Genomic DNA, 20,065 nt, shown 5'->3' with positions numbered 1-20,065 from the left:
GTCGCACACCCACTGAGATGGTGTGTCCTATCTCATTCTGTACTCTTTAGCATCCCTGATTTTAATTACTCCACCATCGGTGGCCGTGCCTCGGTGCTAAGTTCCGGAATTTCCTCCCTAAACCCCTCCACCTCTCTCTCCTGATTAAAGAGGCTTGTTTATATCTGCCTCTCCAATCAAGGTTCTGTCTATTTACCCTAATATCGACCCATGTGACTCGATGTCAAATGTTTCTTTATGAAAGTCCTGTGAAGGATCTTGGCACGTTTTGTTACATTAAAGGTATTATATAAATACAAGTTGTTTCTGTTTCATGACAGCCAGTTTGTGCACAGTAAGATTCCACAAACAGCAATCAGACTAACTGATTAATCCAGTTTTTTTTTGGTGGTGTTAGTTAAAGCACGAATGTTGGTCTCACTGCACCAGGAGATCTCCCCTGTGGACAGAATGTGGAGTTGTTGAGCTCTCCTGAGCTGAGAGTGGAGCTGATTGAGCTGTCGGGCCTGCAGTGTAACTTGAGGAACCGCTGTCTGGGATCTTTCCTCTTAATTCACTGGCTCCCAGTTGAAGTTGTTGCTGCAGTTAAATAGTTAACTTTGAATATCAATCCCAATTTAACCTTTGGAGCAAAATCTGCAACTTTAAATCAGCTGTAAAACAGAAAGATAATTCATGCTAATGCATTTGGGGAGGGCAAACAAAGCTGGAGAATACACAATAAACAGGAGAACATTGGGAGGGGTAGAGGAAGTGAGAGACCTCGGAGTCCATGTCCACAGGTCCCTGAAGGTGGCAGGACAGGTGGATCAGGTGGTAAAGAAAGCATATATTTATCAGAACTCACCATACACCAGCACATTCACACTGGGGAGAGGCCATTCACCTGTACGGAGTGTGGGAAGGGATTCACTCAGTTATCCAGCCTGCTGAGGCACGAACAAACTCACACTGAGGGGAGGCCATTCAGCTGCTCCAAGTGTGGGAAAAGATTCACCCATTCAAACAACCTTGTGAGACACCAGCGAGTTCACACTGGGGAGAAGTTGTTCAGCTGCTCCGAGTGTGGCAAGAGATTTACTCAGTCATCCCACCTACAGACACATCAACAAATTCACACTGCCGACTGGCCTTTTAAATGCCCAGACTGCGAGAAGTGCTTTAAAATTCCAGTGAACTGATGTCCCATCAACGTGTTCACACTGACGAGAGACCGTTCAGGTGCTCTCACTGTGGGACTGGGTTCAGGTGGGCATCTCAACTCACTGTACACCAGTGAATTCACACTGGAGAGAGGCCATTCAGCTGCTCTGAGTATGGGAAGGGATTCACTCAGTTGCTAACCTGCTGAAACACCAGCGAGTTCACAATTAACAAGTGATTGGATTTTGCTGTGAATCACATCCAGGTCTGAACCATGTTCATTGGGGTCTGTTTCTGCTAATGTTAATGAACTCCAGCCCAGTTATAGGGGTTTATATTCTGTATAAAAATCAGATGAATCAGATTTGTGTTAAACACATGGTGTATTGAGTCTTTTTTAATATTGCTGATACAAATTAGTTCTTTTTGAACATAGGAACCTGTCTCAGGACATTGGGGCAGCAATGAACAAACACAGGGGAAGATTGGATACAGAGTCAAAACAACATTATATTCTTTCTCCATGTGACCTATCTCAGAATTCTCTCATCAAACAGACCATCAACATGAGAGGAATTGACATTTTAAGTCATCCCAAGAGGAAATTAGAGGCTGTAATTATCCAGGATGTTGTTCTGAAATTTACACTACCTCCCACTGTCACTGGCAATAGACAGCTCATTGTTCTAATTGTGTTGTAGCCTCTGTCCCAGATGTTGTTCAATGTAGATTTAATGTTCAGAGAAAGGGGTGAGACTGGATGGTCAAAACCGCTCACGGGCTATGGAGGGTGATGTTGACTTGAATGTGCCAAAAACAGTGTTCTTCACAGGCACCAATACTTTATCCCCAGTATTAGTCACTTTGGTTGGTGTTGTCCACCTGATAGGACAGGATGTGTCCTCATGTGTCTGTTTGTATGGGTGCGGGTGTGTCCCTGAGTGTGGAAGTGTGTGTAAATGTGTGTGGGTGTGGAGAGGTTGTCTGAGTGTGTGAGACAGAGAGAGAATGTGTGTGTGGGTCTCTGTGTGTGGTTGTCTGTACTGCTTCTCATTAGCTATAACAGAAACCTTCCTCTCCAAGCAGACAACATGGCTCCTGAGAATCCCATCCAGTGATGTGAATGGTACGATTCGGAGATCCTTCATCCAGGGTGAAACCACAGGCTGACTGTGTGCTGTGTAAAACCTGACACCTACACAACCAGGCCCCACTTCTCCTGGAGCAACATGAAGTGTCTGCTGCTTTCCAAATCCATTCCTTTCCCCTCACTATTATCCTCAGATAGTTCACAAATTCCTTGTGTACAACATCCTCCAACACGCCAATGGTTTCCATTTTAAATATTTCCATCGGTCTTTTTCACAGACAGCAATGGGATTGCTGCTATCACAGGAATCAGTTCTGAAATACTGTCCCTCTGATCATTAGGCTCCCTGGAGTAATACACTGATCCAGATCTTCCCACCTAACACAAATCCATATCCCCATCTGAGTTCCAGATTTTAATGTGATTGTCTAATATAGAAAACATATATCATTTAACCCATTTAAACCTGAGTCAGCACACCCCCTCCACACACACTACAAGAGGTTGTCTTTGAGATCAGCTGTTCCTTTGTAATCTGGGTTGTTCTGAATGATGACAATATGAACCTTCTTCCTAACCTGTCCTAACCCTTGAAAGGGGGTAATGTGCCATTAACACATGTATGCTTCAAGTTAATAATTCTGCTTTGTCTGACTGACATGGTTAATTTACAGAGGGATTAGGGTATGGTCGAATGGACAGATGTCCAACGGGGACATAAGGGGACTTCTTGCTAATGTCGGGATTACAAGGTTAGACATTATTTTTACGTTGATTTTTATAACAATTTGCTGATTTTTGATGGAAAGGGAGACAGTGAGAAGGAGCTAGAAAGTCGAGAAGGTTAGAGGTGGTGGTGTGGGGTGGGAGGGGAATAACAGAGGAACCAGGTATGGGTACAGACCATTTCTACATAGGCATGAACGTACAGGATCGAAATTATAAACAAGGGCACACGGTTCATTCTTTAATCATGATCAATGCTGTAATGTCTACAAAATACTCCAAACGTACGGGAGAAACTTGTATCGATGAGATGTCTTTGGGGATCTCCTGTATCCCCATATTTGTCGTTAATGTTGCTTTTCCATCACACAGCTGACTGATGTCGAGTGTCTTAGATTCTCCACAACACCTTCTGTCGGTTCATTCACTGAAACCACGGACTCTCCTTGTTGTAACGGTGACATTCCCTGTCTGCCCGGTTATTTCTTGAAGTCAGTCAGCCCTTGAATTGTTTGTACATTGTTTCATCATGTCCCACCCAGCTGGCCACCAGTGCAGAGGCATTGGAGGAGGACGGTTTGGTCCACGTTGTTAGAGGCTGTGGACAGGCCGAGAAGGACAATGAGGGAGTTTTCCTCTGTCACATTCACATCGGGTGTCATTGGTGACTTTGGGAAGAGCTGTTTCAATACCGTGACAGGGACAGAGATCTTATTGGAGGGATTTAAACATGGAGTTCTGGGAAATGTGGACATGGATTTGGGAGGTGATCAGGACTTTGGAGAGCGAAAGGAGGTGGGAGCTGGAGCGGGAGTTTAATAGGATCGTGGGGTCAAATGTTGGTTTTATTGAGGACAGGTGATGTTGGCAGATTTGAAGGAGAGATGGGCAGTACCAGGAGCAAAGTGAGCTCTGAGAGGGCAGGAAAGGGAGATTGGAGAGAAACTGGAGAAAGATGTGGATTCAGAGCTCGGACATGGGGGATCTTTAGAGACAGTTTGTCCCGATGGGCTAGTGGAAGGGAAGAAAGCAGCAGAGGCAGCTGATCAGTGATAATGTCTTAGGGATAGTAAAAAGATTCAACATCATGTATTTAATAGAAAGCTTAATGATTTTATTTTTATCCAGAATATTAACACCTATAACTGGGCTGGAGTTTACTAACATCAGCAGAAACAGACCCCAGTGAAACATGGTTCAGTTGCAAAACTCAATCACTCTAGTTACTTGTGAACCTGCTGGTGTCTCAGCAGGTTGGATGACTGAGTGAAACCTTTCCCACACTCAAAGCAGGTGAACGGTCTCTCCCCTGTGTGAACTCGCTGGTGTTTCAGGAGGTTGGATGACTGAGTAAATCCCTTCCCACACACGGAGCAGGTGAACGGCCTCTCTCCAGTGTGAACTCGCTGGTGTGAAATAAGATTAGCTGATCGCCTGAACCCAGTCCCACAGTGAGAGCACCTGAACAGTCTCTCGTCAGTGTGAACATGTTGATGGGACACCAGGTCCCCGGAACTTTTATAGCACTTCCCGCAGTCTGGACATTAAAAAGGTCTCTCCTCACTGTGAACTCGCCGGTGCATCAACAGATGGGATGAATCAGTGAATCCCTTCCCACATTCTGAACAGGTGAAATGCCTCTCTCCAGTGTGACCATGCTGGTGTCTCAGCAGGTTGGATGATTGAGTGAATCCCTTCCCACACTTGGAACAGATAAATGGCTTCTCCCCAGTGTGAATACGTTGGTGCACAGTCAGATGAGACGATCGCCTGAACCCAGTCCCACAGTAAGAGCAGCTGAACAGTCTCTCATCAGTGTGAACGCGTTGATGGGACATCAGTTCCCAGGAACTTTTGTAGCACTTCCCACAGTCCAAGCATTTAAAAGGTCTCTCGTCAGTGTGAACTCGCTGGTGTTTCAGTAGGTAGGATGAACGAGTGAATCCCTTCCCACACTCGGAGCAGATGAACAGTCCCTCTGCTGTTTGACTGCACCGATGTCTTTCCATGCAATTGAATCCCTTCCCACAGTCCCCACATTTCCACGGTTTCTCCCTGTTGGGACTGCATTTATGTGATTAACAGATTAGATGATTGGCTGAAGCCTTGTCCACACACACAACACGTGTATGGTTTCTCCCCACTGTGAACGGTGCATTTTCCTTCCATGTTCAAAATCCGATGAAATTCAGGCTACGATAAACTGTGCAACTCCATCAAATCCTGATGTGATGTTTGGTTTCAGTTTCCTGACTGCAAATCCTCTCCTCCTAATATCCTGTGGAATTGATTTAAAACAGAAAGAGGGAGTGAGAGAGAACCAACAAAGGCAGGTTGTGAAACTGAGCTGAATGAATCTGGGAATTTGTGGGGCCGGCACGAGGAAAAAGTGACCACGAAAGATGCTGGATTGTCACAAGAACTCAACTGGTTCACTAAGGTCCACCAGAGAAAGGACCTTCTACACAGTCTGTGCACATAAATTTCAAAATTGTGCCTGAACACCAAGGTCTAGGTCATAGGAGCAGGAGTCCTAACACTGACTCCTGGGGAAATCCACTTTCAACCTTCCTCCATTCTGAAAAATAATTTATCTCTGTATCCTGTCACCCAGTTAATTTTGTACCCATGTTGCTGCTGCCCATTTTGTTCTATGAGCTATAACTTTGCTCACAAGTCTGTTATGTGGCACTTTATCGAATGCCATTTGGAAGACCATGTACACCACATTAACAGCATTACCCTCATCAACCACGCTGTTAACTCTCGAAAAACCTTAAGCAAGTTAATTTAACATGATTTTCCCTTAACAAACTTGTGCTGGCTTTCCTGAATTAGCCCACAACTGCTTAATTGACTATTAATTTTGTCCAGAATTATCACTCCCAAGGCTAAACAGACTGGTCTGGTAGTTGCTGGGCTTATCATTACACCCTTTTTGAACAAAAGTGTATGATTTCCAATTCTCCTGTCCTCTGTAACCACTCATGGGTCTGAAGAAGATTGGAATAATATGGTCAGTGCCTCCACAATTTCCACACTGAATTCCCTCAGTATCCTTGGATATATCTCATCCAATTCAGGTGCCTTGTCAACTTTATCAGACAGCCTATATAATACCTTCTCCTTATCAATATTAAACACCACAAGTGTTTGAACTCCCTCCTCTTTAACCATTACCTGTGCAGCATCATCTTCTTTGGTAAAGACAGATGCCAAATATTCATTTATACCTCATCCATGCCCCCTGTCCCAATGGGTAAATCACCTTTTTTTAAATCCCTAATCAGCCCCTTTCTCCTTTTACCGGCCTGTTACTAGGTATAAGACGGAGAAAGCGTTTTGATTTCCTTCCATGTTAGCTGCCAGTCTCTTCTCATACTCTCTCTTTGCTTCTCTTACTTTCTTTTTCCAATTTCTCTCTGAATATTCTTTCTTTATCCTGTCTCTCGGTTGTATTAGCCACCTGATATCTCTGTTAGCAGACTTATTCATCTTCATCTTAATCTCTTCTCTTATTTAGTGAGCTGTGGATATGTTAGCCATACCTTCCTCATTTGTGAAAATATGTCTTTACTATGTCTGATCTATTTCCTCTTTAAGCCATTCCTCAATTACAGTTTCTCCTGCCAACCTTTGATTCCACTTTACTGGGTCAGATTCATTCTCACCTTATTGAAGTTGGCTTTCCCCAGTTAATTATTCTTTCTCCTACAAGTAACCTTTGCCCACAGACAGACAGGCCAACTGTTTACCTTCCAGATTTAAAGGTCGATGATATTCAAGTCCTCACGAATTGAGTGACTCTGCCAGATTGAATTGATATTCGATTTGAGTTTCCCATCTATCAACCCTTAACTTCTAAGATCCAGTAAAAGAAATTTACAAAAGCACTAACCGTCACTCCAAGATAGAAATTGAGATGAGACAAACATTACTCTTGGTTTGAGTTTGCTGTGTGTAAATCCTCCCCTTCTAACCCCCTGTAAAAGGAGTTTCCAAAATCCATCCCTGTCAGTCCAGGATAGAAATGCGCAACATCCTCTCCTCCTGCTACCTGGACCAGGATGGCCGCGCATGCGCCCTGCTGCACATTGCCCCTGTGAAGATGGCGGTTGTTAACTCGGGCCTGTCTCCGAGAGGAGACGCGGGTCGGAATTGTCTCCTCTCCATTCGGTGTAACCGCAGGACCGGTACCTTCTTATTCAAGATTTCAGACCTTCACAGGGTCTTCATGAAGCCTCCCCGCCCACTCCGCCGCCTCCATCCAGCCCCACTCACCGGCTCCTTTTACTCGCCTGTGTTTGCCATTTCTCAGCGTCTTCCACCAGCTCCAGGTACAGACGGTACTGCGCATGCTCCAGTCAGAGATCGCAATGCGCATGTACCAGTCACTGCCAGCTACTGCGCCTGCGCCAAGAGCTCCTGTCGTGAGGATAGAGCACATTCTGCCCCCCCACTGAATGCTGGGTAAACGTACCGCCATTGAAAGGCCTTTTCTGATAAGATAATTATGTTTTATGATCCGATGATGATTGGCGCCATAGGGCCAATACATAAAATTATTAATATTGATATGGCAACCATAGTGCACGGCCCCTCCACCATAGTTCTGTCCTGGGTGTAATTAACAACAGAACAAAACCTGACAGTTAGATCTGAACTCACTGGACTCTCAGCAGCGGCACAGACAAGTGATTTTTCTTCCCATATTCTGACTACTGAAACTCTGTCTTGTTAGTTGGAATGTAGCAATTGTGGATCTAATCCTTCGACCTTCTAAAACTGGAGTGTTAGCAGGTGGGCAGTGAGCAAAGGGTTGCACACATGAAGTATCTGAATGGTCTCCCATAGGTATGACTGTGCTGCTGTGTCAGAAAATGGAATAACGAGGTGAGTCCATTTCCACATTCAGCTGGTGTGATTTCATGGTGTGATTTTGCAACATGAGTTTCAGCTCACACTGGGATCTCAAACTCTTCTAAGAATGTGCTCTACATTGGCAACCACAGTTAGAGAAAGGTGGTGTTGTAAATTTGAAATAAAAAAACAAAATATTGGAATTTTCAGCAGATCTGGCAGTGTCTGTGGAGAGTGAAAGATGTATTTAAATTTCAGGGCTGTGACTTTCCATCAGAACTGCACTGCACCAGTGAGCAGACTTGAAAACTTATCTCTATTTCTCAATTCACAGATTCTCCTGGATGTGCTGAGTATTGCCATGATTTTCTGCTTTTATCTCTGATTGAAGAAGTTGCATATGAATTGTGCATTAGATTTATTGATGACTAACGTATATTTATTCTCAACCATCTACAAGTGGAAAACTCTTCCACTTGGCTACCCTATCAACCCCTTTCATTATCTTAAAGGCCTTAGTCAAGTCATCCCTCACTTTCTTTTCCAGAGAAAAAAACTTTTCAATCTGTTAAATCTTTGTGAATTTGACATATTTTCCAATTCTGGCATCATTCCAGTAAATCTTTTTTGCACCATCCCCAGTGCTTCGCTCCTTCCTATAATATGGAGGCAGAGCTAATCTGAGCATCTAAGTCACATTGTCCCAAATTCCTGTATGTTGTAAGGATCATTATGGCAGTGGGAGAGGGGACTGTGGTTTCGAGCTGTTATTCACCATCCCCTGTTTCAGCCATTCTCCCATTAGCTGAAAATAAGGTTAGATGAAATGAGCAGATCTCATGAGCCAGTCTGTGACATTATGAATCAATTACAAAATTGTCTCTCAGCCTTACAGTGAAGCAGAGGGTATTTTTCATTCTAAATTTGCTAATTATACCATTAAGAATACCCGTCAGAGAATGACTAGATTTCAGCATGGGGCCAGTGTAAAGCTCATTTAACATGATTACCAAGCAGTGAAGAGGTGAATTTGTAATTCACATGCACCTTGTTTGTGCATTTCCCAGATTAATAGTTGCACTGAGTCTGTTGTTCTCCATCTTGATATGTTCAAGATGGAAATCCATAAATATTTGGGCACTAAGGGATATGGTGATAGGATGGGAAAATGGAGTTGAGCTGGAAGAACATTTAATGGTGGAGCAGGCTCAAGGGGCCTTTTAGTCCAACCCTGCTCCTATTTCTTGTGTTCTTATGAACATCAGTGTGAATCATTTCCATTCAAGCACAGCAGATGCAGCAGCACCCATCCACCTCCTCCCTTCCCTCATTCCAGGGCCCAAAACACTTTCCAAGGGGCACAGTGATTTACTGGTACTTCTTGCTATTCAGTATTGTCAATTCACTGACCACAGTACGGTTTTCTCTACATTGAGGAGATTAAATCCCAATTGGGTAACTGCTGTGTGGAACATCACCTTTCAGTCCCCAAGTGTGACCTTGAGGTTCTGGTCATTTATCAGTTTAATCTCCACCCACTCCCACTCTGACCTCGGCCTCCTGCACTGTTCCAATGAAGCTCAATGGAAGCTCGAGGAACAGCAGCCCATCTTTCATTGGACACTTTACATCCTTCTGGACTCAACATTCATTTTGATAATTTCAGATCACAACAACTGCTCCCATTTTTTCTGACAGTAGGTGCTGGTAATGGTTCTTCTTTTACCATTTATCCCTCCTCTGAGCCTGTGTTGTTTCTCCACTTGTCCCATTAGTTTATTTCCTCGTCTCATTATCACCCAATGCTGCCTTGCACCATCATCCCCTTTGTCATTTAATCACGAGTTCAGGCTCGGACAAGAGGGACCTTTAGAGATAGTTTGTCCCGGTGGGCTAGTGGAAGGGAGGGAAGCAGCAGAGGCAGCTGATCAGATTGTCTCAATCTTAGTGACAAAGAAGCTCCATGAGCTCCTCACAGTTGTTGCTGGAGGTGAGGATGGAGGAGACAGGGGAGAGGGAGAGCCCTTCAAAAGGAACTAACGTGCTAGAAATATCAAAACGACTCAACTGTTCATCGCAAAGCTGATTTATTCCAATTTTATCCAGAATCTGTAACTGGGCTGGAGTTTATTATCATCCAAAAGGAACTAACGTGTTAAAAATAGTAAAAAGGATCAATGCATTGTGTTTAACACAATGCTGATTTATTTGACTTTTATCTAAGTGGGCTGGAGTTTATTAGTGTCTACAGAAACACACTATAATGAACATACTTCAGTCCTGAATGTTATTAAGAGCAAAATCCCATCACGACAGTTGCTGGTGTCTCAGCAGGCTGGATGACTGACTGAATCCCTTCCCACATTCAGAGCAGGTAAATGGCCTCTCTCCAGTGTGAACTCTCTGGTGTCTCAGCAGGAGACTGATTGAATCCCTTCCCACATTCGGAGCAGGTAAATGGCCTCTCTCCAGTGTGAACTCTCTGGTGCAGCAGCAGGTTGGATGACAGAATGAATCCCTTCCCACATTCGGAACAGGTAAATGGCCTCTCTCCAGTGTGAATTCTCTGGTGTCTTAGCCGGTTGGATGAACAACTGAATCCCTTCCCACATTCAGAGCAGGTAAATGCCTCTCTCCAGTGTGAACTCTCTGGTGCAGCAGCAGGTCGGATGACTGACTGAATCCCTTCCCACATTCGGAGCAGTTAAATGGCCTCTCTCCAGTGTGGACTCTCTGGTGCAGCAGCAGGTTGGATGACTGAATGAATCCCTTCCCACACCTGGAACAGGTGAACGGTCTCTCTCCAGTGTGGACTCGCTGGTGTGCCATGAGTTCAGATGATCGTCTGAACCCAGTCCCACAGTGAGAGCACCTGAACGGTCTTTCATCAGTGTGAACACGTTGATGGGACTTTAGTTCCACAGAACTTTTGAAGCACGTCTCACACTGTGGGCATTTAAAATGTCTCTCATCTGTGTTAACTCGCTGGTGTCCCATAAGGTTGGCTAATTGAGTGAATCCCTTTCCATGCTCAGAGCAAGTGAATGGTCTCTCCCCAGTGTGAGTGCACCAATGAGTTCCCAGTTCCAATGGGGATTTCAATCTCTTCCCACAGTCCCCACATTTCCATGGTTTCTCTCCATTGTGACTGCATTTATGCTCCGTCAGGTCAGATGATCGGCTGAAGCCTCGTCCACACACAGAACACGTGTACGGTGTCTCCCCATTGTGAACAGTGCTTTTTTCTTCCATGTTCAAAATCTGAAGATACTCAGTTTAAGATGAATTAGGCGACTCCATCAGATCCTGATGTGATGTTTGGTTTCAGTTTCCCGACTGCAAATCCTCCCCTTCTAATAACCTGTGAAATTGATTTAAAACAGAAAAAGGGAGTGAGAGAGAACCCACAAAAACATAAAGGCAGGTTGTGAAATTGAGCTGAACGAATCTGGTAATTTGTGGGGCCGGCACTGGGAAAAAGTGACCATGAAAACTGCTGGATCGTGATAAAAACCCAACTGGTTCACTAATGTCCATCAGAGGAGGGAACCTGCCACCCGGTCTGGGCCAACACAAGACTCTGGCCTCCATAAGAACATATGAAATAGGAACAAGAGAAGTCCTAACACCCCATCGAGCCTGCTCCACCATTCAATACAATCGTGGCTGAATTTGGGTTTCAACTCCACTTTCCCACCCACTTCCCATATCCCTCGACTCCCTGAGAGATCGAAAATCTCTCCATCTCAGCCGGAAATATATTCAATGATGGAGCATCCAGAACTCGCTGGGCTGGAGAATTCAATGTGACAGAGAGAGTAAGAGAGAGAGGAGTGGGAGAGACAGAGAGAGAAGGTTACTAAACAAAGCACAGGATGTCAATAAACAGAATTCAAGTGCATGGGATTGGGGTAATATCCTGTTATAGATTGAGAATTGGTGAAAAGACAGAAAACAGAGTTGGAATAAATGTCTCATTCTCAGGATGACAGGCAGTTATTTGTGGGATACTGCAAGGATCAGTGCTTGGCTCACAGCCATTCACAAACTATACAAATGATTTGAAGGCACTCATTTAAGCAGCACCTAAATTTTCACATTCTCATCCTTGTTTTCCTCCATGGTTGTGATCATTCCTATCTCTGTAACCTCCTCCAGCCTCACAATACCCCCCGAGATATCTGCTCTTCTCGAATTCGAGAATTACTGATTTTAATAATTCCATCACTGGTTGCCATTCTGTCAGTTTCCAAGACTCTAGAATTGCCTTCCTAAATCTCTCTGCCTCTCTACCTCATTTGCATCCTTTAAAATATTCCTGCAGACCGACCTCTTTGACCAAATTATTGGCCACCTGCCCAAGAATCTCCTTGGTTTCTAACATTTCTGTGAAATGTCTTGGTAAACTATATAACAATAAATGTGTGATATAAACACAAATTGATATTTCTCCAAATCAACAACAACAATGTCCCTTCCTCATCACTGGGTGAATAACCTGTAGCTCCTTACCTAACAGCATTGTGCGAGCACCTTCACCACACGGACTTAATTAGTAATGGGTTGAAAGGTTATGGGGTGAGGTTGGGAAATTGGAGTTGAGGCCAAAATGAGATCAGCCATGATCGTAATGAATGGCGGGGCAGGCTCGAGGGGCTGAATTGCCCACTCCTGCTCCTAGTTCTTCTGTTCAAGGATCTATGGACATGCACACCGAGGGTCTGTACTTCCCGGGTCCTACCATTCATCATATACTCCCTTGCCTAGTTAGTCCTCCCGAAATGCATCACCTCACACTTTTTGGGATTAAATTCCATTTTCCAGTGTTCTGCCCATCTGACCAGCCCATCTATATTGTCCTATAGTCTAAGGGTTTCCTCCTCGCTATTTACCACACTAGTGATTTTTTTGTGTTACCTGTGAACTTACTGATCATACCTCCTACATTCATGTCTACATCATTAATGTCCACTAAAAACAAGAAGGGATCCAGCACTCAACCCTGCAGTATGCCACTGGATACAGGCTTCCAGTCACAAAACCAACCTTTGACCATCTCCCTCTGCCTCCTGACATTGAGCTAATTCTGGATCCAATTTGCCAAATTGTCCTGGATCACATGGGCTCTTACCTTCTGGACCTGTCTCCCATGCCAGGCCTTGTCAAAAGCCTTAGAGAATTCCATGTGGACTATATCAATTGAACTACCCTCATCTACACACCTCGTCACCTTCTCGAAAAATTCAATCAAATTTGTTAGACATGATCTCTCACTGACAAAGCCATGCTGACTATCCTTGATTAGTTCTTGCCTCTCCACGTGGGGATTAATTCTGTCCCTCAGAACGTTTCCAAAGGTTTCCCTACCATTGATGTTGGACTCGCTGGCCTATTAGCTCCCTGGTTTATCCCTACCATTCTTCTTTAATAATGGTACCACATTAGCTGTCCTCTGGTACTTCTCTTGTGACCAGAGAGGATTTGAAAATTAATGTCAGGGCCCCTGCAATCTCCTCCCTTGCCTCCCACAGCACCTGGGATACATTTCATCTGGGCCTGGGGATTAATACACTTTTAAGGCCCAATAAAACCGCTAATACCTCCTCCCTCTCAATACTCATTTGTTCAAGTATATCACAGTCCCCCTCCCTGATATCTATATCTACATTATCCTTCTGTATAGTTACTCCAGATGCAAAGTACTCATTTAAAACCTCATCTACATCTTCCAGCTCCTCACACAGATTGCCATTTTGGTCCCTGATGGGCCCTAATCTTTCCCTGGTTATCCTCTTTCCCTGAATATACTTATAAAATGCCTTTGCATTTTAACTTATTTCACCCAGCTGTGTTTTTCATGCCCCCTCTTCGCCTTCCTAATTTCTTTTTTAAGTAACCCCCTGCACTTTCTCTACCCATCAAGGGCTCCTGCTGTTTTGAGCCCTCGGTATGTACCATAAGCTTCCCTTTTTTCCCCCCTTATCTAATCCTGTCAATTCCTCAACATCCCGGTTTCTCTGGACTTGTTGGTCCTTTGTGGGAAAATGTTGGTCCTGCACACTATTTCCTTTTGAATGACTCCCACTGCTCTGATGTTGATTTTCCTACAAGTAGCTGCTCCCAGTCCACTTTGGCCAGGTCCTGTCTTATCATATTGAAATTGGCCTTCCCCCAATTCAAAACCCTTATTTTCGATCCATCATCGTCCTTTTCAATAACTACTTAAATCTTACGGAGTTATGGTCATTATTACTGAACTGCTCCCCCACTGACACTTCTACAACTTGCCCAGCTTTGTTCTCTAAAAGAAGGTCCAGCACCTCTCTTGTAGGACTTTCTATGTGCTGGCTTAAAAATCTCTCCTGGATACATTTGAAGAATTCAGCCCCCTCAAAGTTTTCACACTTTGTCTATCCCAGTTAATATTGGGGAAGTTGAAATCCCCGACTATTATTACTCTATTATTTTGACACTTCTGAGATTTGCCTACATATCTGCCCTTCTATCTCTCCCTGACTGTTTGGGGGTCTATAGTATGCTCCCAACAATGTGATTGCCCCCTTTTTGTTTTTAGGTTCTACCTATACAGCCTGATTTAACAGCAGCTCACACTTACACTGAAGATGTTCAAGGTAAAATACTGTCTTTCCCTTTTACCGTATTCCAGTGCCGTGCCAGGGTATACAATTCCGTTCGCATAGATTTAAGCAAAAAGAAATTCTAACATACCGCAAGATTCCCCACACCTTTTAAAGCACTTCTCACACTCTGGTCATTTAAAAGGTCTGTTGTCAGTGTGAATGTGGTGTCCCAGGTGGGATGATGTCCTGAAGCTCTTACCACACTGTGAGCAACTGAACAGCCTCTAGCCAGTGTGACTTCAATGTGTTTCAGCAGGTCAGTCCAAAGAGACAAACAGTTCTCTGGGTTTGAGTTTGCTGTGTGTAAATCCTCCCCTTCTAATCCCCTGTAAAAGGAGTTTCCAAACACTCGGTATAAACTGGGCTCCTGGAGTTTCTAATCCGGGTTTGGAGTCCTACACCGGGTGTTTGTGAACCCTCCCAGTCCACCCTCCGGCTCCATTCCTCTCCTGCACTCGGCCCTTTCTCACCCGCTGGACTTTAAATTCCACCGCAACAAAAACAAAAATACCTGGAAAAACTCAGCAGGTCTGACAGCATCTGCTGAGAGGAACACAGTTAACGTTTCGAGTCCATATGACTTTTCAACAGAACCAAGTAAAAATAGAAGAGAGGTGAAATATAAGCTGGTTTAAAGGGGGTGGGACAAGTAGAGCTGGATAGAGGGCCAGTGATAGGTGGAGATAACCAAAAGATGTCACAGACAAAAGTTCAAAGAGGTGTTGAAGGTGGTGATATTATCTAAGGAATGTGCTAATTAAGGGTAGAAAGCAGGACGAGCAAGGTACAGATAGACCTAGTGGGATGGGGTGGAGGGAAGGAATTGAAAAAGGCTAAAAGGTAGAGATAAAACAATGGATGGAAATACATTTAAAAATAATGGAAATAGGTGGGAAAAGAAAAATCTACATCAATTATTGGGAAAAAAAATCCACTGCCTTTGTCCCGGTCCCCCGCCCACACTGCGCATGCTCCACTCCCAGCAGGCTCCGCCCCTCACTCCGATTGGCTGGAGAACCAATTGCTCCCGCTCGGTCCTCCAACCACGCCCCTTCTTCCTATTGGTCCGGAGCTGCCGCCAATCATTTGAAGTCGGAACATGCGCAGACCGTGGAGACAGACGGGAGCTCGAGCGAACGGATTTTAAATGCGGGTTTAACAAAGACCGAATGCAGATCCAGAACCGAAAATAAACCCGTGAACAGAGATAGGGCCGGCGGATGAATTTAGAAGCTTCATAAACTCAAGGTACCGGCCCCAATTCCTCAATAAGAAGCCACCAATGCCGGGTTTGCTCGGCGCTGCGGGAGAAATGCCCGAGTTAACGGCCGCCATCTTTATAGGGGCAATGTGAGATTGGCGCATGCGCGGCCGCCATCTTGATTGGCCAATGTGCTACAGAGCGCATGCGCAGCCGCCATCCTCACGGGCACAATGAGCAACAGCCCGAGGGAGACGTTCATAAAATATGCGTTCACCAGGAGTTTGAGATCAGCAACAATAGAATTATAAACCCACAGTCACTCAGTAGTACAGAATTTAAACATTGCTGAAAAAGGGAGACATATTGCTGATATTTCATGTTGCACTCCACTGGACAGATGCAAAAAACCCAAATTTCTCAGTGAATAACAACTTATGCTGCACAAGGAAAGGGTGTTGACTGGTTCGCCAGTCTGCTCTGATTGGTCAAGGCATTGCCATGGAGAATGCACCAAAGAGCTATCATCCTCCATGCTTTTGTTTTATTCAACAAACGGCCCCATCCCTGGACATGTCCCTTCTGTCTGCAGTTGACAGATCCCTGTGTATGAATATATGCAGCTTCTAGCAAGCATAAGTGAGCCACATTATGAGCCCGACTGATAATCTTTGAAATTTGATATTCTTGCGCCTGTCTTGATGAGTACAAGAGAAAAGGTTTCAACAGAATGTCTCTTTTTTTAGCAATACTCAACTGTCTTAAAGGGGGAAAATGTGGTAGACAGAGAGAGAGGTGTAGGGAGAGAATTTCAGAATTTGGGAACGAGGGAACTTAAGGCAAGGTCATTAATGCTGGAGCGATTAAAATGGAGAATGTACAAGCTATCAGAATTCGAGCAGTGCAGATATCTCAGAGGGTTGTGGGGCTGGAGGAGATTACAGAGATAACGAAGGGCGAGGCCATGGAGGGATTTGAAAACAAGGATGAGAATTTTAAAATCAAGCTGTTGCTTGACCGGGATCCAAGACGGTCAGGAAGCAAATGGGTGACAGAGGAACAGGACTTGCTACGAGTGAAGATGTGGACCGCAGACCTTTGGATGGCTTCAGGTTTACGGAGAGTAGAATGTGGGAGACCAGCCAGGAGTGTGTTGGGATAGTCGTTCAAGTCTGGAGGTAACAACGGCAGTGATTAGGGTTTCAGCAGCAGATACACTGAGACGGGGTAAGGCCGGGTGATGTTGCAGAGGCGATCTTAGTGACGGCACAGATATGAGATCAGAACCTGATCTTGAGATCAAATATAACACCGAGGTTATGAACAGACTGGTTTAATCTCAGACTGTTGCAGGGCGAGGGATGGAGTTGGTATCTGGGAAATGGAGATTGGAGCAGGGACTGAAAACAGTGTCTTCAGCCTTCTCAGTGTTTAATTGGAGTTAATTAGTCATCAGGAAGAGAAGCAGGAACCAGAATGGGCCATAAGACTGATCCCAGGTTTAACTTAGTTAGAGAGGGAGAGAAGGAAGGAAGGAAATCCTGGGAGGTTTGGAGAAACCACCTTCACAATTACTCATTAAATCTCCACACAGTAAGTTTTGGACACAATGTTAATACCTGCTATTCTGTATGGTTGGTCAGAGGGTTTCAGATTAATGATTTGTCATGAGTAATGACTGAAGTGAATGATGAAACATAGTGTTATCTTCAGTTGGACAAATTTGTTAAAAAGATACAGGAAGAATTATCCAAAACTCTTTTTGGCTTCAGCACAGGGAGGAGGGCGAGTGTGTGGGACAGGGATTTGCAGCTTTGGGAGAAGAAGACAGGAAATAATGTTCCATAGAAATGAGAATTGTCTGCTCTGAATTTCTATCCTGTTCTTACAGTGATTACTTTTGTAAACTCCTTTCACAGGGTATCGGAAGGGGAGGATTTACAGAGAGGGAACTCAAACCAAAAATCACATCAATATCTGACAGTCACTCGATTCATCAGGACCTGAATATTATCATCTTTGAATGTGGAAGGAGAAATGTTTGTTCTTTCTGTGGGAAAAGATTTCAAACATCAGTGTGACTGGAAAAGCACCGAGACACACACACCCGAATGAGAGTGTTCCAGTGAACTGACTGTGGAAAGAGCTTTAACCAGTTATACAGCCTGAAATAACATCACACCATTCACAGCAGGGGGAAATTGTACACGTCTTCTATGTGTGGACAAGGATTCAACTGATCATCAAACCTGGAGAGACACAGGGACACTTGAACCATGGAGAAACCGTGGAAATGTAAGGACTGTGGGAAAGGATTCAATTACCTATCCTAGCTGGAAATCCATCGACGCAGTCACACCGGGGAGAGGCCGTTCACCTGCTCTGAGTGTGGGAAGGGATTCACTCAGTCATCCGACCTGCGAACACACCAGCGAATTCACACTGAGGAGAGACCATTCACTTGCTCTGAATGTGGGAAGGGATTCACTCAGTCAACTGACATGCTGAGACACCAGCGAATTCACAGTGGGAAGAAGCCATTCATCTGCTCTGAGTATGGGAATGGATTCACTTACTCAACCAACCTGCGAACACACCAGCGAATTCACAATGGGGAGAGACCATTCGTCTGCTCTGAGTGTTGGAAGGGATTCACTCAGTCATCTGACCTGCTGATACACTGGCGAGTTCACAGTGGGGAGAGACCGGTCACCTGCTCCGAATGTGGGAAGGGATTCACTCAGTTATCCAGCCTGCTGAGACACCAGCAGCTACACACTGGAGAGAGGTCGTTCACCTGTTCCGAGTGTGGGAAGGGTTTCACTCAGTCATCCCAACTGCTGATACACCAGTGGTTTCACAATGGGGAGAGGCCATTCACCTGCTCTGAGTGTGGGAAGGGTTTCACTCAGTCATCCCACTTGCGAATACACCAGCGAATTCACACTGGAGAGAGACCATAAGAACATATGGAATAGGAACAGGAGCAGACCATTTGGCCTCTCATGCTTGCTGTGCCATTCAATAAGATCATGGCTGATCTTCTTGCGTTTGAATTTCCACATTCCCATCTAACCCCGATAACCTTTGATTCCCTTGCCTAACAAGAATCTATCTACCTATGTCTTAAAAATATTCAATGATCGCGCCTCCACCGCCTTCTAAGGCAGAGAATTCCAAAGCCGCACATCCCTCTGAGAGAAAAAATTCTCCTCATCTCTGTCCTAAAAGGGCAACCCCCTAATTTTGAAACGGTGCCCCCTAGTTCTGGACTCACCCACAAGAGGAAACATCCTTTCAACGTCCACCTTGTCAAGGCCATTCAGGATCTCATCTACTTCAATCAAATCACTCCTCCCTCTTCTAAACTCCAGTGGAAACAAGCCCAGTCTGTCCAACCTTTCCTCATAAGACAGCCCACTCATTCCAGAAATCAATCTAGTGAACATCCTTTGAACCGCCTCCAATGCATTTATATCCTTCCTTAAATAAGGAGACCAAAACCGCACACAGTATTCAAGGTGTGGTCCTGTATAACTGAAGCATAACATTCTTACTTTTATGTTCAACCCCTCTCGTAACAAAGGATAGCATTCCATTAGCCTTATTAATTACTTGCTGTACCTGCATACAAACCTTTTGTGACTCATTTACTAGAACACCTAGGTCCCTCTGCACCTCAGAATTATGCAGCCATTCTCCATTTAAGCAATACTCTGCTTTTTTGTTCTTCCTGCTAAAGTGACCAACTTCACATTTTCCCACATTTCACCCCATTTGCCAGATCTTTGTCCACTCATTCAATCTATCTACATCCATCTGCAACCTCCTCATATCCTCTTCACAACATACTTTCCTGCCTATCTTTGTGCCAAATGCCAATTTAGCGACCATGTCTTCACTCCCCTCATCTAAGTCATTGATGTAAATCATAAAAAGTTGAGGCCCCAGCACAGATCCCTGTGGGACTCCATTCGTCACATCCTGCCAATCAGAAAAAGACCCATTTCCATATACTCCCTGCTTTCTGCCAGCCAGCCAATCTCCTATCCATGCTAATAAGTTACCCCCTACACCATGCGCTTTTATTTTCCGTAATAATCTTTGATGTGGCACCTTCTCAAATGCCTTCTGGAAATCCAAGTCCAGCACGTCTACAGGCTCCCCTTTATCCATTGCGCATGTTACTCCTTCACAAAAACTCCAGTCAGTTGGTTAAACAGGATTTTTCTTTCACAAAACCATGCTGACTTTTCCCAATTGCCTTGAGCTCTTCTAAGTGCCCAGCTATAACCTCCTTAATGAATGATTCTGATAACTTCCCCACGACAGACGTCAAGCTAACTGGCCTATAGTTTCCTGTTTTCTGCCTCCCTCCCTTCTTGAATAGAGGGGTTATATTTG

General features: G+C 44.6%; 3 protein-coding genes and 1 long non-coding RNA gene across 4 annotated transcripts in view; 3 read left to right on the top strand and 1 right to left on the bottom strand.

Moving 5' to 3' along the window:
• LOC144698301 (uncharacterized) overlaps window positions 1-20,065 on the bottom strand; it is a 290,571-nt gene that overhangs the window by 177,041 nt on the left and 93,465 nt on the right. The window lies entirely within an intron of this gene.
• LOC144698274 (uncharacterized) overlaps window positions 1-20,065 on the top strand; it is a 133,680-nt gene that overhangs the window by 63,858 nt on the left and 49,757 nt on the right. The gene's annotated exons all lie outside the window — the stretch shown is intronic.
• LOC144698532 (uncharacterized) overlaps window positions 1-20,065 on the top strand; it is a 62,486-nt gene that overhangs the window by 12,195 nt on the left and 30,226 nt on the right. Inside the window, exon 5 of the mRNA XM_078570467.1 lies at window positions 14,394-14,498. Within this exon, the coding sequence (XP_078426593.1) occupies window positions 14,394-14,498 (105 nt within the window). The remainder of the gene's footprint in view (window positions 1-14,393; window positions 14,499-20,065) is intronic.
• Window positions 18,163-20,065, top strand: part of LOC144698531 (uncharacterized) — a 44,012-nt gene continuing 42,109 nt past the window's right edge. The window contains exon 1 of the mRNA XM_078570466.1: window positions 18,163-18,608. Coding sequence (XP_078426592.1) covers window positions 18,163-18,608 — 446 coding nt within the window. The remainder of the gene's footprint in view (window positions 18,609-20,065) is intronic.

Source organism: Cetorhinus maximus, chromosome 23 (genome assembly GCF_964194155.1).
Source record: "Cetorhinus maximus chromosome 23, sCetMax3.hap1.1, whole genome shotgun sequence".
Lineage (NCBI taxonomy): Eukaryota > Metazoa > Chordata > Chondrichthyes > Lamniformes > Cetorhinidae > Cetorhinus > Cetorhinus maximus.
The sequence above is the reverse complement of the archived record's forward strand: the minus strand, read 5'-3'. Positions and strand labels throughout refer to the sequence as shown.